This window comes from Diaporthe citri, assembly GCF_014595645.1.
Source record: "Diaporthe citri strain NFHF-8-4 chromosome Unknown scaffold_7, whole genome shotgun sequence".
Lineage (NCBI taxonomy): Eukaryota > Fungi > Ascomycota > Sordariomycetes > Diaporthales > Diaporthaceae > Diaporthe > Diaporthe citri.
Window position 1 is genome coordinate 2,167,333 of NW_025064852.1, and position 20,277 is coordinate 2,187,609.

The 20,277-nt window shown below is 57.9% G+C and overlaps 6 protein-coding genes across 6 annotated transcripts; 4 read left to right on the forward strand and 2 right to left on the reverse strand.

Annotated features, from left to right (window-relative positions):
• Positions 1-127: 127 nt before the first annotated feature.
• INS49_013812 (uncharacterized protein) lies at positions 128-722 on the forward strand (the record flags this gene model as incomplete). The annotated part of the gene is made up of 4 exons (XM_043174505.1): positions 128-218; positions 297-377; positions 451-490; positions 605-722. The coding sequence occupies 4 exons, from the start codon at positions 128-130 to the stop codon at positions 720-722; spliced, it is 330 nt and encodes a 109-aa protein (XP_043021450.1).
• Positions 723-2,823: 2,101 nt separating this feature from the next.
• On the forward strand, positions 2,824-5,118 carry INS49_013813 (uncharacterized protein; the record flags this gene model as incomplete). The annotated part of the gene is made up of 10 exons (XM_043174506.1): positions 2,824-2,959; positions 3,019-3,835; positions 3,885-3,932; positions 3,998-4,079; positions 4,415-4,534; positions 4,585-4,632; positions 4,741-4,809; positions 4,865-4,932; positions 4,993-5,011; positions 5,065-5,118. 10 exons carry the CDS (start codon positions 2,824-2,826, stop codon positions 5,116-5,118), a joined length of 1,461 nt encoding a protein of 486 aa, XP_043021451.1.
• A 1,007-nt stretch (positions 5,119-6,125) lies between these two features.
• INS49_013814 (uncharacterized protein) lies at positions 6,126-7,052 on the forward strand (the record flags this gene model as incomplete). The annotated part of the gene is made up of 4 exons (XM_043174507.1): positions 6,126-6,213; positions 6,275-6,285; positions 6,403-6,453; positions 6,510-7,052. The coding sequence occupies 4 exons, from the start codon at positions 6,126-6,128 to the stop codon at positions 7,050-7,052; spliced, it is 693 nt and encodes a 230-aa protein (XP_043021452.1).
• A 57-nt stretch (positions 7,053-7,109) lies between these two features.
• INS49_013815 (uncharacterized protein) lies at positions 7,110-8,254 on the reverse strand (the record flags this gene model as incomplete). Its single annotated transcript, XM_043174508.1, has 3 exons — positions 7,110-7,684; positions 7,751-8,050; positions 8,143-8,254. 3 exons carry the CDS (start codon positions 8,252-8,254, stop codon positions 7,110-7,112), a joined length of 987 nt encoding a protein of 328 aa, XP_043021453.1.
• A 293-nt stretch (positions 8,255-8,547) lies between these two features.
• Positions 8,548-9,231, forward strand: INS49_013816 (uncharacterized protein; the record flags this gene model as incomplete). Its single annotated transcript, XM_043174509.1, has 3 exons — positions 8,548-8,587; positions 8,648-8,778; positions 8,842-9,231. 3 exons carry the CDS (start codon positions 8,548-8,550, stop codon positions 9,229-9,231), a joined length of 561 nt encoding a protein of 186 aa, XP_043021454.1.
• Positions 9,232-13,820: 4,589 nt separating this feature from the next.
• Positions 13,821-19,683, reverse strand: INS49_013817 (uncharacterized protein; the record flags this gene model as incomplete). Its single annotated transcript, XM_043174510.1, has 3 exons — positions 13,821-16,110; positions 16,620-16,766; positions 19,559-19,683. 3 exons carry the CDS (start codon positions 19,681-19,683, stop codon positions 13,821-13,823), a joined length of 2,562 nt encoding a protein of 853 aa, XP_043021455.1.
• Between the last annotated feature and the right edge of the window lie 594 nt (positions 19,684-20,277).

Below are 20,277 nucleotides of genomic sequence, written 5' to 3' on the forward strand. Positions count from 1 at the left end.
ATACCTAGAGTTATCAGAGCAATCAAGTCGAGGCCCCTATACACACACAGGCACATAACGTCGACGACCCAGATTTGCCCACTCACCGACAAACACTCCTTCCAAATCGAATCACCTATCACCAGCCATGGAGAACACTGCAGTGTCAGAGGCCGCGCTCAAGGCCTCCATCATAGAGCGGCTCAACGCCATCCATGTCGACATCACCGACATGTCTGGTTCGTCCCCCAACAACATAGACCCGCCCCGCCCCCCCCCCCGGTCTCCCACATGCACTGATGCTAACACTCTTGTAGGCGGCTGTGGCCAGGCCTTCTCAACCTTGATTGTCTCGCCCGACTTCGCCGGGAAGAACTCGCTCAAGAGACACCGCCTAGGTTGGTGACCGCCTGTTCACGCCCTCGCACGTCCCGTACACGTCCCGTACTCGCTAACACGTGGCGATTACAGTCAATTCCGCCCTGAAGGAGGAGATTGCCGCCATCCATGCGTAAGTAGAATCCTGTCCGGTCCGGCCCGGGAGCACATCACCGCTATCCTCATCTCTGCCCCGGTGCTTTGGTTTGGTCGTCGTAATCCACTATTGACTCGTCATGACCGACAGATGGACTGCAAAATGCCAGACACCCGAGGAGTGGCAAAAGGCAAAGGCTGCCACTGGTGACGATGCGCCCCGCCTTGACGGTACTGTGGATGGTAAAGTTCAGGGCAGTACTGCCTGAGAACCACCTTTCTCTAGCACTTGAGCCGGCCGCCTTGAGGACGCGGCTCACTCCCAGATCCGGTCGCTTTCCTCCCGCGTCGCATGCTTTCCAAGGCAGCCAGGGCAACAGAGCACGTGGGATCGCGGCTCAGGCCCCCCTAGGCACTCGGGCCTGCTGGCCATTTCAGCACAAGCAATGTGCAACCGTGCTGCGAAGAGCCCACTCCGGCCGCCAAGCCCACAAACAGCTGGGGCAATCACGTGGGAGGATGTCTGGGGTGATGTCTAGACATTACACGATTTGCGGCGGCAAGTTCGCCAAGTCTCCGGTGGTATTAATGGCAGCATTGGCTCTGCTGTGTAGCGCAGTGTGATGGAGGACGACAGGGACTGCCACATGGGCGGGCTTGAGCCGTCTGGCCAAGGGCATCGTGGTGTGTTGCATGTGTCATGAGGAGACCCCTTACAGGCATTTTTGAGCATTTGTCCTTTATGTAACTAGACTTGATTGCATTTGGTCTCAGTGAGTCCGTTGCTCTCCCCGCGGTGCGTCGCCCTGAGCAGCTGTGGCTGGGTTGACCGCCGTCCTCGCCTCTGATATAGGCGGCCCACGACGAATGCACCATGCCTTGTCTTCGAGACGGCAGATCAGATCGAGCCTGGATTTGCACACCGTGGACTTTGAGCGGACCTGTGTGGCCAAATGATTCATCACAGTACACCCCAATGATGTTAATACGCGCCAGCTAAGTCCAGTTCTATACCTTTTCTGTCGGGCCTGGAGCTGATATGCAGCGCACTCAGATCGTGGTCCTTGCCAGTGACCACTCAGTCATGTCTTCCGATGCTGTGTAACAACGACTTGATATGCCTGCCTAGAGACAATCCGACATTTCGGCCCTATCTTCGAGACGCGAGGCACTGGACGCGCAGTCAACAGAGCGTCGCTTGTGGTCTGGGTCGGTCATGCAATTGCCTCCACACGGCTTGGATCAACACCGAGACACGTGCAGGCACGAAACCTCAGCTCGAGAGCTCCGACCAAGCCTACCCGCCCGGCGATTACGGGAGGCATTGCTCGCGCTGATCCAGAGCTGGAGCTGCCCAGACTGCTCGGTTCGGCCTCGAACATGAGCACTCATACGCCGTCTAGCGTTACTCCATCGTAATGGTGCAACTTCCGGGTACCTGCTCATGCCATTGTCGCAAGACATGTCGCCGCTCTCTGTCTTGGGCCGTAATTTCGCCCTCGCTCTGTACCACCGTCCCCTGGACCTGGTCTTGCCGTCTGCATACAACTGCCGCGTGGCTTCAACGTCGTGGCACCTGTCTGCCCGTTTTGACAGCCCGTTGATGGCTCGTGTTATGCCATGAACCCTCCGTCTCGGCACGTTCTCCATGTCCAGGCGCTAGTATGCTTGCAGTTGTCAGAAAAAGCCACCTCCGGGTCGGGCCCGTGGATGTCGGTCCGTCAGCGCGGTGCGCCGTGCATGGCCACCTCCACGGTGGTGTCCGAGAGCGAAGCACTTCCGTCTGGACTTTGAACGAGATCCGGACAACCCATAGCTGCAGCTCTGCTGTCACATACTATTTCGGTATCCGGACCATTCATCTGGGGCCCGCAACCCAGACGGTCTTGCTCTGGCTGAACGGTGCTCTCGGACGCTCGATGCTGGCTCTCCGCGTCTCTACAGTCCCAAGACGCGCGCGAGACCAGGCTGCCTCAGCCTCTGGAACGCTCATTGCGCTGATTCACTCAGTATGACTCTTGTCTCCCGTTAACTTGATTCTTCGCAATCAAAACCTGAGTCCTCTCTGCTCATGGCGGGGTGTCCTCGACGCCACGCAACGCTGTTCGGCGAGCGGTGCTGTTTATGGCGCAGCGAACACTGGGAGCCAGACTCGTGTTGCCCGAGACATGTGATGTTGCCATCCCGCCTCGTCGTGGTTTGCTTAATATAAAGTAAGTTTGTTCGTCTCTTAGTGACCCTCCCAGTAATATCACTTGTTCTGAATATCATCCAACTTGTGTCTCTCTTTCTCTTGACCTGTCTCTACCTCTGGATTACTGCGATATTATCGTCTCCAACTGCCTAATTTCGCAGATATCATTAGCGGTCATGCGATTCAGCTCGGTGGCCAGGCTGGCTTCGGCCGGGCTGGCAAGCATTGTCGCGGCCGAGGACCTCCTCTTCTACAGCACCATGGCTGACACCCAGGAGTACATACAAGCAACGACTGTTCTTGGCCTGACAGGTATGGCAGCACCGGGGCGAGCTATTTTGTGTTCCATGCTGACGACTCGGCCACCCCAGCCCATGTTGCAACCCCTGAAGAGTGGGCCAGCTATACCACAGCTGATTTCGAGAAGTACAAGGCCATCGTGATCCCGGATCCCATGTGTGGTACTGTCGACACGATCGATTTCTTCGACTCGACAAAGGCGACCTGGGGCCCTGCCGTGCAAGGGAACATTATCCTCATCGGCACTGATCCTACTTTCCACTCTTCGAGTCAGCCTGGCGCGCTGACTCTCATCAACAACGCTCTTGGGTTTTCTGCCTCTGGCAACGGAACTGGCTTGTACTTTGCGCTGTCCTGCTACTATGGCTCTGTCGACTCGGCGGCCGTCGATTCCCTGTCCTACTTTGGCACCATCACCGTTCGCGGGAATTTGGCATGCTACAATGACGCGCACCTGGTCGCCGACTCGACGGCTCTGGGCACCCTCGATGATGCCGCCCTGAGTGACTGGTCCTGTAGTGTCCATGAAGTCTTCTCGTCCTACCCCACCACGGGTCAGTATGGGTTTGTGCCACTTGCTATTGCACAGGATGCCATTGGGGATGGACAGAAGGACTTCGCGGATGGGTCAACCGGAATTCCCTACATCATTGTCAAAGGGGCCACTCCGGATGGCTGTGGCGATGGTGTCTGGGACCCCACTCTGGAGGAGGAGTGTGATGCCGGACCCTTGAACGGAACGCCTGCGAGCTCCTGCTCGTCGTCCTGCAAATGCCTCAACGGGGCCGTTGTTCCGGGTGTGTGTCGGCCACCGGGCTCAAATTCGACCTCCAGCTCGTCTCTGCCCACTCCGTCCTCTACATCACTGCCTGCCCTCACAAATTCAAGGTATGCCACAAGATGCGCAACGCGCGGCGTCCCGACTAACAAGAAGCAGTTCGGTGGTGCCGTCGTCAACCTTCTCACCCATATCTGCGAACTCTAGGTGAGACTTGCCACCAGAAGTGCATTCACCAGGGAGAACTGACGAGTCGAATTCAAGTGTGCCAGCATCGGCCACCAGCTCACTATCCACGGGGACCGTCTCGTCCTCGGCGCCTATTTCGCCCTCAGGTTCATTCACGAACTCGAGGTTTGTGTCTCCTCCCCCGGGATATGCTCGGCTCTTTGGCTGATACAATGGCAGCTCTGCACCAATTTCCACCACTGCAGTGCTTCCATCGCTTTCAAGCGCTGCTCTATCCTCAGCTGTCCTTTCCAGCGAGGCTTCATCTCTGTCTTCAACAGCCGTGACGAATGAAACGTAAGAGCCACTCCGTCCTCTGTTCGGTTCTGCGGTACAAATTTGACACAGGTGCAGCCCTGTCGTCCCCGTCCCGACAGGCTCTGCTCCCACAGTGCCGGGCAGCACGAGGTGAGTGTCCGTCCTGCACACGTTCGTGGCTCACGGGCTGACCACCGGCGTAGCGTTCCACCGGCATTGTCATCGACGCCGATTGCGCCAGGCCTGAACAGCTCATCACCTGCTCTTTCGAGCAGCACGAGGCCATCCGGGCTGTCCTCTTCCTCCGCGCCGAGCAACTCGACGTAAGCTTCTTGGGTGCCCTGGATTAATGTCCTTGTACTAATTGCGACAGCAGCGTGCCGCCTACCGGAACAGTTCCGTCAACACCAGCAAGCCCGAGGTGACAAGGTCAACTGGCTACTTATTTTGCCTACTGCTAACTCAATTATAGTCTTCCCACCCCCGGAACACCACTTGTCTCTTCCTCGAATGGTTTGACTTCTTCTAGCACCGAGGGGAGCACCGTTTCCAGCCCGACTCCTCCCTTGGTCGTCTCTTCGTCCGCGGCAAGCTCAGGGTACGTTGCAAGATACAAATTGGCTCGATGGTTTTCCGGCTGATCTTGGTGAAAGTTTGGTCCGTCCGACGACATCGACACCACCTGCGCCGCCGCTCTCCAGTTCGTCTGCTGGGGCGTCTGGTAGCATTAGTTCATCGATAAACGGCACCTCTTCCCTGGAACCGCCGACATCCTCGTCAGTTCCGTTCACAAATTCCAGGTGGGTGCAACTCGGACTTTGAAATAAAGGACTTCGTGCTGATCCTAGAGCAGTTCCACAGAAACTCTCAGCCCACCATCGTCAACGCCCTTGCCGAGTACGGTTGAAAGCAGCGGCACTGTGACCAGCGGAACCGATCTTCCATCAAGTGTGGGGTTGTCGTCTCTAGACACGCCGAGGTAAGAGAGAGTGTGGGAAACAAGTGTATCGACCCAGATGCTCATGCAAGACCTAGCACCGTTGCCACCACATCGGAACTCCCACCAGGATTCCCTACCGTCTCAGTGCCTACAGGAACGACCTCACTAGGACTGAGCTCGTCAACATCCACCGGAACAGGCGCTACCACGGCAGTAACAACACTATCATCCCCTATACTAATCTCAAGTTCTGTTGCAGTGTCGACCATTTCCACTGGTATTCCTTCCGAAGGCTCGAGGTTCGTAGATCAGCCGTCTTCCCGTGTGACATCCTGTTGACCGTCGATCCAATTAGCTCTGCCCCTGTCTCGTCGGCTTCTACTTTCCCGGGATCTTCTCCAATCGGTAGCTCAAGCAGTAACCCACCGTTGATTGCTCCCTCGTCCTCATTGAACGTATCCTCCGTGCCAAGTTCTTCTCCTACACCCAGCACCCCAGGAGTCGTCAGCCACGGCAATCCCATCGACGTTGCCTTCCAGGTAAGCCTTTCTATGAGCAGTTCACCGACCTGATGCTCAACATTCCTATCACAGCTCCGGACCAGCCGTACCAAGCAATGGTGTTTCCACTGAAGTCTCTTCTGTCGCTCCACCTCCATCGTCCGTGAGCTCTAGGTAGGAAATTCCCTCAGTCCCGTATGTTTTCTTGGAGCTGGAACTGAGAGTTCAAAGCGGTGCTACTGAGTCGGTGACTGTACCGGCCTCGTCTGTTCCTTCATCTTTGCTCCCGCCAAGCAGCCTTGGGTAAATATTCGAGAGGGCCCTAGCTCTGAAAACAAAGGCTGAAAGATTGTACAGGACTGGGTCCACGACGCCTTCCAGCGTGCCAAGCACAGGAGCACCGCCAACATCGAGTGCTAGCCTTGAGTAGGTCCCTGGGACTCGATTTCTTTTAAGAGAGAAGAAGAATTAATGATGCCCAAGGTCTTCCTCGGTCTCCACAACGGCGCCATCGGCTTCCGTATCAGCGCCAGTGATCTCGACGACAATAACGAGCAGCTTTGTCACTACTATCGCTACGAACTCTTCCACCTCACAAAATTACTGACTTAGTCACCACTGAGTCTACGACTTTGTATGTATAGCCAGAAGTAAATGGGTGGTGTTTTGACACCGGAGCCGGCCTCTTTGCCATCTATTTGAGCGGCCATGATCAATGATAAATGCAAAGACACGGCGCTGACTTGCCAAGGACGTTCCCACCGCCATCTACATCACTGACCACTTCAGTGTCAAGTCTCAGGTCAGAGTGAATGCTAGCCCTTTCACATAGGATGGTGCTGACACTACTTGCCATAGTTCGAACGGGGCTTCCACCTCGGCGGTACCGTCTTCAGGAACCGCATTGTCAAGCGGCCCGTCGTCGGGGGCACCGTCAAGCCCGCCTACTACACCGGGTTCGGAAGTGCCACCAGCGCAGACGTCGTCATCAGAGCTGACTCCCTCGACTCTTGCGAGCTCAGTGTCGCTTTCGTCTCTGAGCCCGAGCTCGGCCCTGCCCCCATCCTCTGGTCCAAGCTCGAGCACAGCAAGTCTCACCCCGAGCCTGCCTCTGACAATCACCACGAGCCTTGTCACCACAATAGCCACAAATCTGTCAACCTCCCAGATCACGGATCTTACCACCACCAGGGTCGAGACCTGGACAATCAGTTCATCGTCCACAGTGTTGGGTATATCAAGCACAGGTACTGCACCAAGTGGCAATCCATCTTCAGCCGAAACATCGTCGACTGGAGGGCCATACACAGAGTCTTCGTCTCCAAGCGGTACAATTTCGAGTGCTATAGTGTCAGGCCCTTCATCTTCAAGCGCAGGGCCCTCTTTATCGACCCAGACTGATGTTTCTGCACCGCTCTCATCTTCAACTTCGAGCCCAACATCCGCTGGCATATCCTCTCAGCCCTCAGGATCGGCGAGCAGTATCGCCAGCTCTGCCGTCGAGACAAGCCCTACGAGTCGGGAGAGTAATACTTTGTCTCCATCTTCCACCACTGAGACTTTATCGACCTCCGCGAGTCTAAGCACAAGTCTAAGCACAGGGCAGAGCACCGAATCGTCGATTACCTCATCTGGAAGTTCAAGTTCTGGCACTGCTACCCCGGGCTTGCCGACTTCAACCAGTGGGGCCGTGTCTGCTTCATCACCTGGAGCTTCTACTCCGTCCGAGTCCCTCGGAGTTCCCAGCCCGAGTAGCAGCGAAAGTCTGAGCGTCTCCATGACGGAACCGCCGAGCTCGGCATCAAACAGTGTCATCTCCAGTCTGCCAACAAGCTCCGTGTCGAGCGGAGAGAGTGAGGGGCCTTCGAGTTCCGTCCCCGCCTCCACTTCCTCGGAGAACTTGTCCGAGAGTGCTTCGTCGCCATCTGCTGGTCGTCCTGGTCCTTCATCGCCACCATTGTCCGGTACACTGACCGGGCCTGGGCTTTCAACTGGAGCACCGAGCACGTCAAACACAGCGTCGGCTCCCTTCTCTGAATTGACCTCAATATCTGTAAGTACCCTGAGCGAAGATCGGTAATCTCTTGTTTAAGACTGACCCAAGGCACAGCCAACCAATACGAATCCCCTGCTATCTTCAGGCACAAGTCTTCCTAGTTCATCACTGGATACTTCATCGCAACTAGCCGGCTCTTCCGTGGCAAGTTCAATTAGCCCGGAGCCGCAGAGCAGCGCGACGAACCCACCGGCCTCTAGCTCTGTCACGTCAGCTGGAGAAGGCCCAAGTAGCTCAGTAGAGGTGTCGAGCCCGGCCTCGAGTGACACCCCAGGGCCGAGCACAACCTCACCTTCTGGGCCGGTCTCGAGCGGCTCCACGGGGACGCCATCAGTACCCGCGACTGAAAGCTTTAGTGTACCTTCAGGCACCGGAGAAAGCAGCTTGTCGGCATCGACACCAGCAGCACCATCATCTGTGATATTCCCCACCTACGGCGCTCCTCCACCGAGCAGCCCCTTGCCTCCGGGGTCAACGAGCCCGTCTGGTAGCACTCTGCTCTCCTGGGCTGCCACGAGCCCAGGGTCATCTGGTGTTCCGTCGCCATCAGCAAGCTCAAGCACCCTGTCGATCCAGACTTCATCGGCTCCAGCTAGCGCCGAACCGTCGAGCCTGACGCCCTCTGCATCCTATTCAACGGTGACTAGCGAGACTGTCTCTGTAAGTACGGTATCCACAAGCACAATCTCTGTGGCGGCGGGCACAGAGTCTCTGCCTGGTGGGTACAGTTGGCCAGGGTCCCTCACAGCACCGACGTCCAACACCTTGGTTCCGTCTGTTCCTGGCGGCCCGGCGCCCACAGACGGTTGCGGCAAATGGGTCGGTGTCGAGGTCATCGTCATGGTTGACCTTGTGGAGATCTGCCCTGACGGACAGACCTGTGAGTGACGCAAGCATCCTACATGATGGTGGCATACACACGCTAACAGCACACGCACAGCGACGACGACGTCCACAGAGACGTACGAGGTTATGACTCGATCCATCTGCCACACATCCATGCCGAGCCTGCCCTGCTATGTGTGCGAGTTTGGGCTGCCGACCGGCGTGCACCTGATGACCGTCTCCACGGTAAGCAAGCACCTGGCAACCGGACCGATGCCACGGACAACACATATGCTGACACGAAGACAGACGTCCAACACGGCGTCCCCAGACCCGACACCTGCCGTTACTGTTCAGGCATGTTCGACCTGCGAGACGTCCGTGTTCAAGACTTCGGTTCTCGGATTCACCCCGGGCGCGCGGTGCTACGGCTGCCAGCCCTCGGGCACAGATGACCCCGTTGCCAGCATGACCCTGGAGAACCACGAGCTCGAGACGATGTCTCTGGTGGGAGGGTCTTCCCTGGGCGAGGTGGCGGGCGATGGTGCTTCCGGCCCTGTCGCTGTCTCGGCCCCGTCAGGAAACATCCCGTTGCCTCCGCCGTCTGCCTCGCCAACGTATCTCACTGCGGGAGCGTCCCGGAACACCGTACAGGCCGGATTGATCGGACTCGTTGTCGGACTGATCCTGATTACGTGATAGGCGATGGCAGGCTCTCCTTCTTGCGCAAACTAACTTGGTCAAGTTTAGATGGCTGTCCAGTCACGTTCTTTGGTTCGAGCATGAGTTGTCTGTCTCATAGCTGTCCTATAATACTGTTGCTCATTTAGTTCCCATTGCCCATTCAGCGAGACTAGCTGTATTAAATCATCAATTTCATTCATATCATCTTGTTCCCGCAAAAAAAGAAAGGAAGAAAAAAATGTTTCACAGGCTATTCTACAATACAGGGGGGTTCACAAGGTTATCCCAAGGTTGTTCGATGATGGGCCACGCCACTAGATCTTACCTGTCCCGCTAGAGGTTATCCCACTAGAGTTGATCCCACTGTGCCTGTCCAACAGGAGAGTTGTGCAATGGAGAATGGTTAAGCTGTGCAAACAAAGTTTTGGGACATCTGCGAGATGGAGACTAGACCGGCTAGGCCCAAAGTGATTAAAGGGCGGCCTCCAGCCCCAACTGTGGCGAAGAGGAAACATAGTTCACCGCACTTGAAACGATTGCCCGATGAGGAGATGCCTGAGCTCGACGAGACGCCGCCATTGGCCCTTTGACGCCTGCTTGGCGCGAAACAGTTCCCGTCCTGTGGCTTGACAGCGCCGTGTTTGTACGCCCCGGACTGCCGTTGGTCAGCATCCTGGCATGTGGCGAAGAGGGAAGAAGAAGCTCTTGCGTGGCAACGCGTATCCGTGCGACCGGAACGCAAGCCCTCCCAAAACCCGGCGTGCCGTGGCACGTCGAAAGCCCATCCTGAGTGCGCATGGGCGGCATGGACAGCTGAAACATGCAGCATGGCGGCTCTGGCTGCACGGCTGGCAGTCGCACATGCAACAGCAGCCTCGTCAGGGTCCGTCACAGCCAGGGCTGGCTAGACTGGACAGTCTAGTACGGACGATCCTGAGGAGACAGGACTGTGGCTAGTGACGCCAAGACGTCGTCCCACATCGAAGCTGTCTCCAGTGTGCCCGGTCTCCCGGTGCACAAGCTGCTGTACTGTACCGTTCGGGCAGGGCTGGGGGCCGGTACAAGGGATTCAAGTACCTCACCTGTGGCTCAGCAGGCATCAAAGGCAGTTCCATACATCTCCCTGGCGGCTGGGGCGTTCTCGGTGTGGCGGCGGCCTCGGTGCTGCCCCCTCCATCGGATCGATCCATCACACGCAGCCAGCAATATTCCGCGTGTGAGCCCATGGGGTAGGATAAAGCAACATCCGCCAGACACAGGTCCTGCGGGATCGTGGCGTCTCCCCCGTCTGTCCTGCAGCGAAAAACGCGGGCCAGCCCCTTCGATGGGGATCGTCGAGACCACCACAGGCCGCACATGTGATCGGCAGACGGCTATCCGCATCTGGAGGGCATCATCTAGAACATGACCACCCCGGACTTGACGGGAGCCAGAGAGAGACAAGCGTGCCAGCCAGCGTGCCATCTACCCGAGCAGCCGCCAATCTGCTACCGTAGCTTCTCAGTGTGTGGTTCGAGAGCGATCCTGTCGATTCACTGCGTTCGCACCTCTCGGCAACCCCCCTGCCCAACACGCCCCCTCCACCCCTTCCAATCTCTCGTGGAGGGGGTGAAAGCCACTGGTGGTCCAGAGCAAGTGTGGCGAGTGCTGAACGACCCAGGCCCTCGGCCTGCAGCCGTCCCTTGCGGCCTTGGACCACGAACCACTGTACCTAGGTAGTCAGTCTGTACAGCAGCAGAGCATGTACTGTACTCGTCGCCTTATTAATCCGAAGCATTGTCGCACCGCAGCGCGCTCTCCCTCGCGATGCGAGGCCCCCCCCCCAAAGTCACGACCGTGTCTGGCCATCACACGGGGTCCTGCCGTCGAAATGGCGTCGTCCCCGTGTCGATTTCTGTCTCACTTTGACCACCTCGTCGCGGGCCTGGCGCCCAAGTGCAATTGGTTATGCGCCTCGCTCGTACGAAGCGGCCCGCCCACGGTGATTCGCCCGGCCAGCAACAGCACAAGGCCATCCATCCATCCATCACCCGAGCATATGCACGCAGATAAACAACCCGGCCAGAACATCTTCTGACGCGCAACCTTCGCCACAGCTGAGGTGTGGCTTTTCGGGGAGGGGGGGGGGGACAGAGTGTCGATCACTGTGGCTTGACCGGCCATCCGACGTCACCCCCGTCATGGGCCGTCATACTGCAGGCACTCGAGCCTATCTTGGGTCGTTCGTCGAGGTTCCTCCTCACGATTCGTCCAGACCAGAGACGCCGGTGCTCGCTTTTGCATCCGTAGTGCCGTGTGCTGTGTGCTGTACCGATGGAGGACGACCGGCGGCCTCAGATTGTGGGCAGAACCGATGATGTTTTGTCACCCATGGGCGGCTTCCGGGCAGATGCACCAGGGTACATAGCAGTCGGTACTGTACCGCTGTCCTGGTCCCCAATGCTACTCTGTGCCGACGAACCGAGAGACACCACACCGCTGCGTGCATCTCAACCAACAGCTGCGACACGGCATCACGTCCCGGGAGAATAGGCGAATGGCGGTTGAGTGAGCCTCAACGGCCGGGTTGGCTGGGTGGTCGGTCGGCCATCGCTAATAAACCAAAACCGTTCGCAAGGATCCCCAAGATGAGCCAGCGCAGGTACCTCACAGTATGGCAAAACCTTCAGCTGGCGTAACCTCTCTTGGCGCGGGACTTTGTCCAAAAGCGTCTCCTTGTACAGGCTGTTCTGCAGTAACGCGCAATGTATCTGAGCTTATTCTATAGGACGGTTTTCGAGCCAACACCGAGCACGAATATCGTCAACCCACAGTCAGTTAAGTGACGCTCGACTTGGCCGTGGACGGCTTAGGTTATCTTGTGTGGAACACGCCCGTGCTGCAAAGTAACCCACGGTTGCTGTCGACTGACCATACGGTATAGACTACTCGGTACAAGGGTCATGACACCGTCATGCTGCTGCTCTGTTGTTGTGCGTGCGGTACCCGCCCGAGCTAAGCGTATTTTGTTTCATGCCGCGCGCCGATGACATCAGTCAGTCAGTTAGTCAGTCAGTCAGTCAGTTCCCTGAGCCGCTAAACACCACACTAAATTGAAATAAGGAGAGTGACAGGCGAAATTACCCGTGCCTAGCGCCTCGTGGCTTCCCTCCCAATCACCGCTCGCCCACGGCCCAGAGCAGGCATCTTGGCTAGGCTGGTTCGCCGAGTCTCATCAAACTTCAAATAGTCCGTCCGGCGTGGAATCTCCGAGCCAGAACGGCAGCCCCGCCCGGGAAACTCTGAGCTCGCTCTCTCTCTCTCTCTCTCTCTCTCTCTCTCTCTATGTGTGTGTGTGTGTGTGTGTGTGTGTTATCACTCTTGCTCTGCACACAGCCTGCCACCTTGCACGGTGACGTCGGACCCAGAAGAGTCTGTCCTTCTCCATTTCGCGGTCCATCCCTTCTTTGGGCCATGGTGGCCGTTGAGGGCGCCACCCAACGCGGCAGTAGTGCATGTGCCCGGGTAGTGATGACAGCGAGGGCAGAGTGGTAGTACTAAGATGGCGTGCCCTGTCTCCGCGCTGGTCTACTGGCGGTTGTGAAGTGGGCAGCTGGGGCCGTTGAATCAGCACGCGGTCAGCACCAAGCCTGCTGCAACCGAGCTGGATGGACTGCATGCCAGACCTACCCCCGGTGGTGCTTGAACTTAGTTACAAGTAAGTCTACAGCACAGGGAAAACTGGGCGCACCCACCACCCCTTGAAGTGCCGGTCGACTTGTGTAGCCAGGGACGACAGTTGCAGGTGACGAGAGGACATTGCTCGGAGATGAGCATATTCTTCGGGCGTCATTATTTCTCCCCTTGTCTCACAATCAACATGAATAGCTGAGCATCGTCACGTCTCATCCCCCCGCGCCCCCCCACCCCGAGCAAGTCCCGGTGCATTGGTGGAAGAGGGAAAAGGTAAGTAGAGAGAGGTAGAGAAGAAGAGGAGAGCTTGATGCGCCTGTATTCAGCACTCAGTATGCGCGCAACACTGGATGGACACATTTTACCGCCCTGGATGAACTCGGCTCGAATCTTGACACCAACATCGTCGCTCTGGTATTGTCTGGTCCTGCTTGTCCAGAACCTTGTCAACCTATGTGTCCTCGTGGTCCACCACGCACAATGCACATCGAAGCCCGGCCCACGCATGCCTTCTGTCCTTGCCCCGGCGCCCCTTAACCCCCTAGATGGCTCCCACTCACAAGCTGCAACTCTGGTATGCCGCGTGCGTCTTCCGAGCCGCACGTCTCCTTCGACGTAAATGATGTAGTAAATGTTCGCGCCAGATCACTGGGCCAGGGAAGGCGTATCCCAAAAAGAACAACAAAAAACTGCCCCCCCGACGAGGGACTTGGTATCTCGAGAAGTGTTTTTGCCAACGCCGTAAAAACACATATTCACCCAACCCGTGTATAGTTAGTTGTGGCCGTGTTCGTGTTTGCTGATGAACTCTTTTTGAGGAGCCGACCTGCTAATGATTACAAGGCCCAAGAGTTTAGGTAGCTCTTGGTCCGATGAACACCACAAAGAAAACCCCCGGTCCCCCCCTGCTCTTCTCTTCCAGATGTTGTGCTTCAGAAGGCAAGCCGGAGCTCGTAATTACTTTGTTGTAGCGTTTGCGTCCCTGAAGCGTCGTCCTCTTCGCCGGGTGCGTCATCCAGTGACATTTCCCACTCACGCTTCACTGGCTGCTTTTGCTCGATAATGTCCAGGACCATATCCTGCCCCTCGGAGAGCTCTTTGATTACGTCGTCATCCATTTCGACCTCCAGCCCGCTCTGCAAGGTATGCAAAACCCGGGACACTCGCTTGACGTCGATGTTCCATTTTGACGCGATGCGTGCAACAAACTCGGGCAATGTGCGCTGCATGAGATAGATGGCCCTGTGGTACTCGCGCGCCTCCTTCTCTGCCCCGTTCTTCTTGAGCACGTAGAAGCACGCGATCGGCTTCGCAGATCGCTCGGGCGGTGGCCGGTAGGACGGATCAACACCCAATGCCTCGATCCAGCCGCTGAGTCCACCTGCGTCCGAGGCCTTCTGGACGCGAGTTGGCTGTAGGGAGCCTTGTCGCGACGACGGGTCTGACCCTACAGCCGCACGTTCCTGCCACGGCACGCCCGGTACGGCGACAGATGCGGCTGAGTGCAGCGACAGCGAGCTGGGAGACGGAGACACGAGCGACCCAGTCACAGAGCTGTGCGTGCTGCGGTCTCTCCAGGCGGTGCTGTCCCGGGACTCGACCTTGACCAGGTCGAGAGACGAATCGCCGGGCAGTGAGACCGGGTGCGCGTCTGGGTCGTCGAGGTCGTCACCCTTCAGGTAAAGTACGCTGACTGGCCGGGTGCTGGTGAACATGTCCTGTAGGGTCTGCAGCTTGAAATGAAGATCGTCCTCGAGTGCGTTTCGGGCGCCGCCGCTCCCGCCACCTGCCGAGCTGGCAGACGACATGGACCACGTGCGCTTGTGTTTCTGGACCTTACCAGGCCTCTGGCTGCCGTCGGTACCTTTCATTTGTGACCCACCGGCCCGCTTGCGCTTGCCAAAATCCTTCAGGCCGCTCTCGGCTTGCGCGATTTGTTGCTTGAGCTTGTCGATCGTCTTCTTGACGTGTGCGACATCGTTGGACAGTTTCCGTTCGGCGCCATGGTCGCGGAAGAGTTTGACCTTGCAGTAGCATATCTCGGGCGTGGTGTCTGTGGCAGAAGGCCCCTCGGAGTCCAGAGCACTCGTCTTGGCGCAAAGACGCACAGGGATTCCCTTGACGCCCTTCGAGTGGCTGAAGTCCGTAGAGAGGAAGTTGAAGCGGACGGCGACGTTACACTCGACGGCACCGTTGACGCCGGGGGTCCATATGACAGAGAAACCATCGAACGAAGCGCTTTCCAGCTCCACCCTCGTCCGCTTGTCGTCTCCCTCCGCGGGCTGGCCCGCCTCGACGTATTCCACGGCCTGTAGTTTGCCACCCCGCTGGTGTGCCTCGTTCGTACCCCGGCCCTCCTTCCACAGGCTCCAGCAGACACCAGGCTTCTGGCGTTGCTGTTCATCCTCGAACGAGACGCGGACGAATGTCCTAAGGCGAGTTCCTGGCGCAATAGGGATGGCGGGCCGCGTGTCCACTATGGACAGCGAATAAGCCTGGCCCTTGTTGAGGTATGTGACTGGGATCTCATCTGCGTGCTTGATCATAGCAGTCGGAGCGTTGAGTGTAACATGGAAACGGTACTTCTCGGCTGAGGGATGCATCGGGAGCGGCATGGCCATCCCATACTGCTGCCTGGGCTGGAAGCCCATCATGGGAGACTGGCCATGGAAGGCGCTATCAATGGAACCCATGCGCTCGTCGCCCTGGTCAGAACCCATCGGAGAGCCATCCTGATCCATGGTCTCGTAGCCGGTATCCTGGTGGACAAAGGTGGAGGGGGCGAAAGACTGCTGCTGCGGATGGGGCTGGACGAATGGGTTGAATTGCGGCTGCTGATGGAACTGGGCGGGATGCAGGTTCGTGGGCCCGTGGTGGAAGCCAGCGAGATCCATCATAGCAGGGCCTGGGGTAGGACCTGGGACTGTGCCCGGGCCGGAGCCGGGGCCAGACTGCATGGCAGCTTCTGTCGTGGGCATCGACAGCGGCGTGCCCAGGCCCATGCCAAACAGGCCAGGGGTGTGCAGGTCGCCAGCTTGGGGATGATACAAAGTGTTCGTGCCGCCAGGCGTTGGAGTATAGTAGCCGGGCGGGGCATTGGCGAAGTTGGTGAAGGAGAAGGAGTTGGGATCCATCAGGGACGGAGTGAACCTCCAGGGCTCATTTGAAGCCCTGGGAGTGGGATCCTGGTCATGGAAGGCATCATGACCTAAGCCGTGGGCTCTGTGTAGTAAAAGTGGCAGTCAGTAATTGGACATTGGCTTCGTGGAGCTGCTCGCGGATGTGTTCGCGGCCCTCCAGACAGTAGAAAAGGAACACAAGGCTGAGCCCGTGACAAAAGCCAAAAAAGGCTGGGCGTGGGTGCCCCAAAACTGCCCCTCAGGGCAAGACTGGAGCTCCCCATTCCCCCAAAATCCCCAAGAGCCACAGGAGGCTGGAAGGGTGAAGGGCGCTGCGCCTGCCTGTACCCCGCGTTCTGCTTCCCAGTCTCGCGGCAGCAGTAGGAGATTTGGAGAAATCTTGCCAAGCCGGGCCCGGCGCGACATGAGATGATCGCTGAGGAGCCAGGAATCAAATGCTCCTGCCTTGTGGGCCGGCAACGAGTATTTCACACAGCCTGACACGACGCGAACGCTCTCTCTTTCTCTTCCTCGGGCGCACGCGCAACCACATACGGCGCATGTAGCGCACAAAGCGCACAAAACACGCAGGCACCAGAACAACACACGTACCTGTCTTGCGCATTATGTGCGGCTCCTGGAACTCCGGCGGTAGTCGTCTGGGACGATGAGGGGGCGGCAGACGAGCCTGCTGCGACCTCAGGGAAGTGTTGCCTGAAGTTGGCGATCAGGTCGTCGCCCGGCTTTTGCGAGCTTGTCCTGTGGGTGCGGAGAGCAATCGTTAGCGTCCACGCCCTGGACTGATCTCAACGGGCAACGCCAGCTCGCATCCAGCCTCGTCCTCGGCTCGCACAAGCACTGACCCATCGGGCACGAGGGAGTGCTTGTTCGCGCTAGGCACTTTTGCCCAGCACACCTAAATCGTGCGAGGAGCGGGCACATGGGGACGGGGAGCGAGGTGAACCGGGCCAAAGGGATGTTTAGTACTCACCGTTGACGGAACATTTGGCTTGTGACCACGGTCGGCGCGTTGCCCGGGGAAGAATTCCCAGCTAAAGCGTAGACAGGCTATCTCGGATTTGGATCGTAGGGTAAGAATTGTGATGGCAGCACCAGCGGGACCGCTAGACGGGCTGCAGAGTCAGACCAAGGAGGCTGGGAGGATGGCGGCCAGGCGGTCGTGGTGGCGGTGACGGCAGTGTCTCGGATTCGTGTGGGGAAGGATGCCTGGAGAAATGGCGAGGCTGCGACTTCATAGAGCACGCGGGATCGCGCGTTAAGCAGGTTCGAGTGAAGTGTGAGGTATGATGAATGGTCATGCGCCTCCCAGGTTGGGACGAGTCGAGCCGAGTCGCATTCGAGCCTGGCCGGATTGGCTTGATCGCAGTGGGTCAACCTCCAGTGAGACACCCTCGGTGGTGTGGTGCAGTGATGGGAGTGCGCGGTGCTGCGTCTTTAGTTAATGACCTTATTTTCCCGCCTCTTTAAGACCTGAGCTGCGGGTGTGCCTGATGTCACAATCCACTCTGCACTGGGCCGAAATAAATCTAGAAACAACCGCGTGGCGTTGGGAGCGAATGAAGCGGTTGGCGATCGTGAACCCTGTCAGATGATTTTTTTTCCTTCTCTTTTTTCTTCCGTGGGAGATTCTTTCTTGGATGCGTTCCTTCCTTGAGTTTGTCTTTGCCTGAGGGTCGCGGGGGTGCGAAAAACGAGAGACAGCGCCCGTAAGCTTAGGGTGGGTGGATGAGCAAGTGAGCGAGCGAATTGGTGATTGAACGAGCGAGCGAGTGGTGAGAGGCAAATAGAGCCCCGAGTTCGAAGTCCTCAGTCCAGGAAACAAAGTAGTCGCAAGGTTGGGTCGCAAACGACAGCACACGGATGCGCGTAGATGTAGCCGTAAATGCGGACGCAGAGGCAAATGCAAAGGCAGATAGGTGCAGGTGGAGGTGCAGAGGTAGAAGAGGTAGAGGAGGCAGAGAGGCGCGGAGAGAAAATATGCGCCAGACGATCAAGGTCAGGGCCGGGGCAGAGCAGGGTAGGGCTTCGGGTTGCGCGCAGGCCGGGCAAGGGTAGGCAGATCAGGAGAAGAAGTCGAGCAGGCTCTTAAACAAAAAGGCCCGAGAAGGTCAAGACGAATAAGTATAAGTCAGAGTGGGAGCCAGAACGGTGAGGGCGGGCGGCGGGAAGCAAGGCACCATATGTACTGCACGCGCGCTTGTGTGTGTGTGTGTGTGTGTGTGTGTGTGTGTGTGCGCGTGTAGGTGAGTGGTAGGTATATAGGCCCAGCCAGGCAGGTCGAGCCAAGTCGGGTCCAAGTGGAATCGCAAGGTGGACGAGGCGTGGCGCGAAATATAGGATAGAATGGCTGGCCAATGCCGACAGGCGGGAGGTGGAGCCGTGCTTCCTCGGATATAGGTGGCCAGGTAGACAGAGTGCCAGACACAGATAGACAGGACGAGTCGGGGCCCAGGCAGGGCGGGCGAAGAGAGGTAGAAGTAGAGAAGAGAAGGCGAGGCAGGTGTAAGCAGCACAGGTGTGCGGTGTTGACGGCTTTGACGACCGGCTACTGCCTCGACTGGTGCTGCACGAGTGACTGCGGGCGATGTTCGAGAGAAGGAGGCACGAACTTATCCAGACTGACGTTGTCCGGGAGCGGTCTGTTTGTTGTATTCAATCCTGAAGAGGTGACAGCAGAACAGACATAAAAAGAACAGTGTGCGCAGCGATCGACATCGACATAGGCCTTGGGACTTGAACCTGACCTCTGGTCCTTCCTTGACCCTTGAGCGCGGGAGCGGCAAGCGGTCGCAGAGTACCAGTTACCCAGAGGCAGGGGAACCAAGGAGGAGGGAGGGAGCAGCAGTAGGAGGAGCCAGCACGCAGTAACAGTAAAAGGGCAACGGCTGTCCTGGGTCCACCTGCTGGCTGCGTGGGTACCGACTACCAGGCAGGTACTCGGTACGGAGGCAGAGGTCAGCGGGGAGGGGGTGTGCGGGTATTGTGTGCAGCATCTGTCGCCCGGCGAGGTGAGGGGGTGGGGCTATCGGGCCGGTCACAGGTACGCCGGGCCCACATGCACCACACCACGCTCGCACTGCACTCTCCCGCACGGCTGGATGACGGAACGTCGAGGACAGCAGCCAGGAGACAGGCGCGGTGTGTTGACCAAGCGAGCGTCAATAGTGGCCAGACAGACACTCGGAGACAGACACCAGAAGGGGGTGGACGGGGGGTACAAACCCACCATGTCACCGCAATCATAATCTGCTTTGCAGGGCTCCTCCAGCCTGACCCATCCATGCATCCATCCATCCAACCCACTCGCCCTGCCACCCACACCCGTCTGATGCCAGTCTACCGCGGCCAAGTACCAAGTATCTGATCCGGCGGATGGTACTGTGCACAGCCAACGGTCCACGGTCCATGTCGACACATGGACCAGGGCCCCACCGGCGTCCTGTACCACAGCTTCGGGGCGCGGCAGGCTTCCCGACTCATCATCACTCATCACTCACTCCCTCTTCGATCAGTCATTTCCTGGTGGCGACCAGGCGGAGGCGCCAGCACCAGCACCAGCACCAGCACCAGCACCAGCGGCGGCGGCAGCGGCAGCGATATCCTCAATCCGCTGAGGAGTCGGCGGCGGCGACGGCAGCAACGGCAACAGAAACATCCACTCCACATCATCCTTCCTGTCTGAAGAGAGGGCCTGGCCACAAGGTGCAGCTTGGGGTGCGAAAGGACACCCCGAGGCTTGAGCACTTCCGGCTTTTCATGTGGCTGAGCAGATATTGTGCATCAAGATCGCTGCCCTCGCTTCGAGACATGGTGGGGTCCTGTGTGCCTGTGGGAGCCCACCGTGCCGGCCCTTGGCAATGTGGGACTTTGCACCAGACTATCCAGACCCGCCCCCATCCTCTCAAGGTGTTGCTGCGCGGAGGCTGGTTGGGCTGGTTGACTTGATGCTGTGCTGTGGTGGGCCTGCACCGGATTTTGTTGTTTACATTGCAAGCATACTCGGTCGCTCTCTTGGCCATGTCGACAAGGTCTGCTGCCAAGGAAGGACGCACGTGAACCCCACGAAGTGTCAATATATGGTTTAGAGTCCCAACTATGCAGAGGCTAAAACCTTCATTCGGAGCGTTATACCACGCTCACGCCGGGAACACTGCCTATCCAGGCCCCAGGCCAATTCTCGGGGACTGGCTGGGTGCAGGACCTCCTTGCCTCTCCTGGCCGAGCCCGTCCCATATTGTGCTTTTCCTTC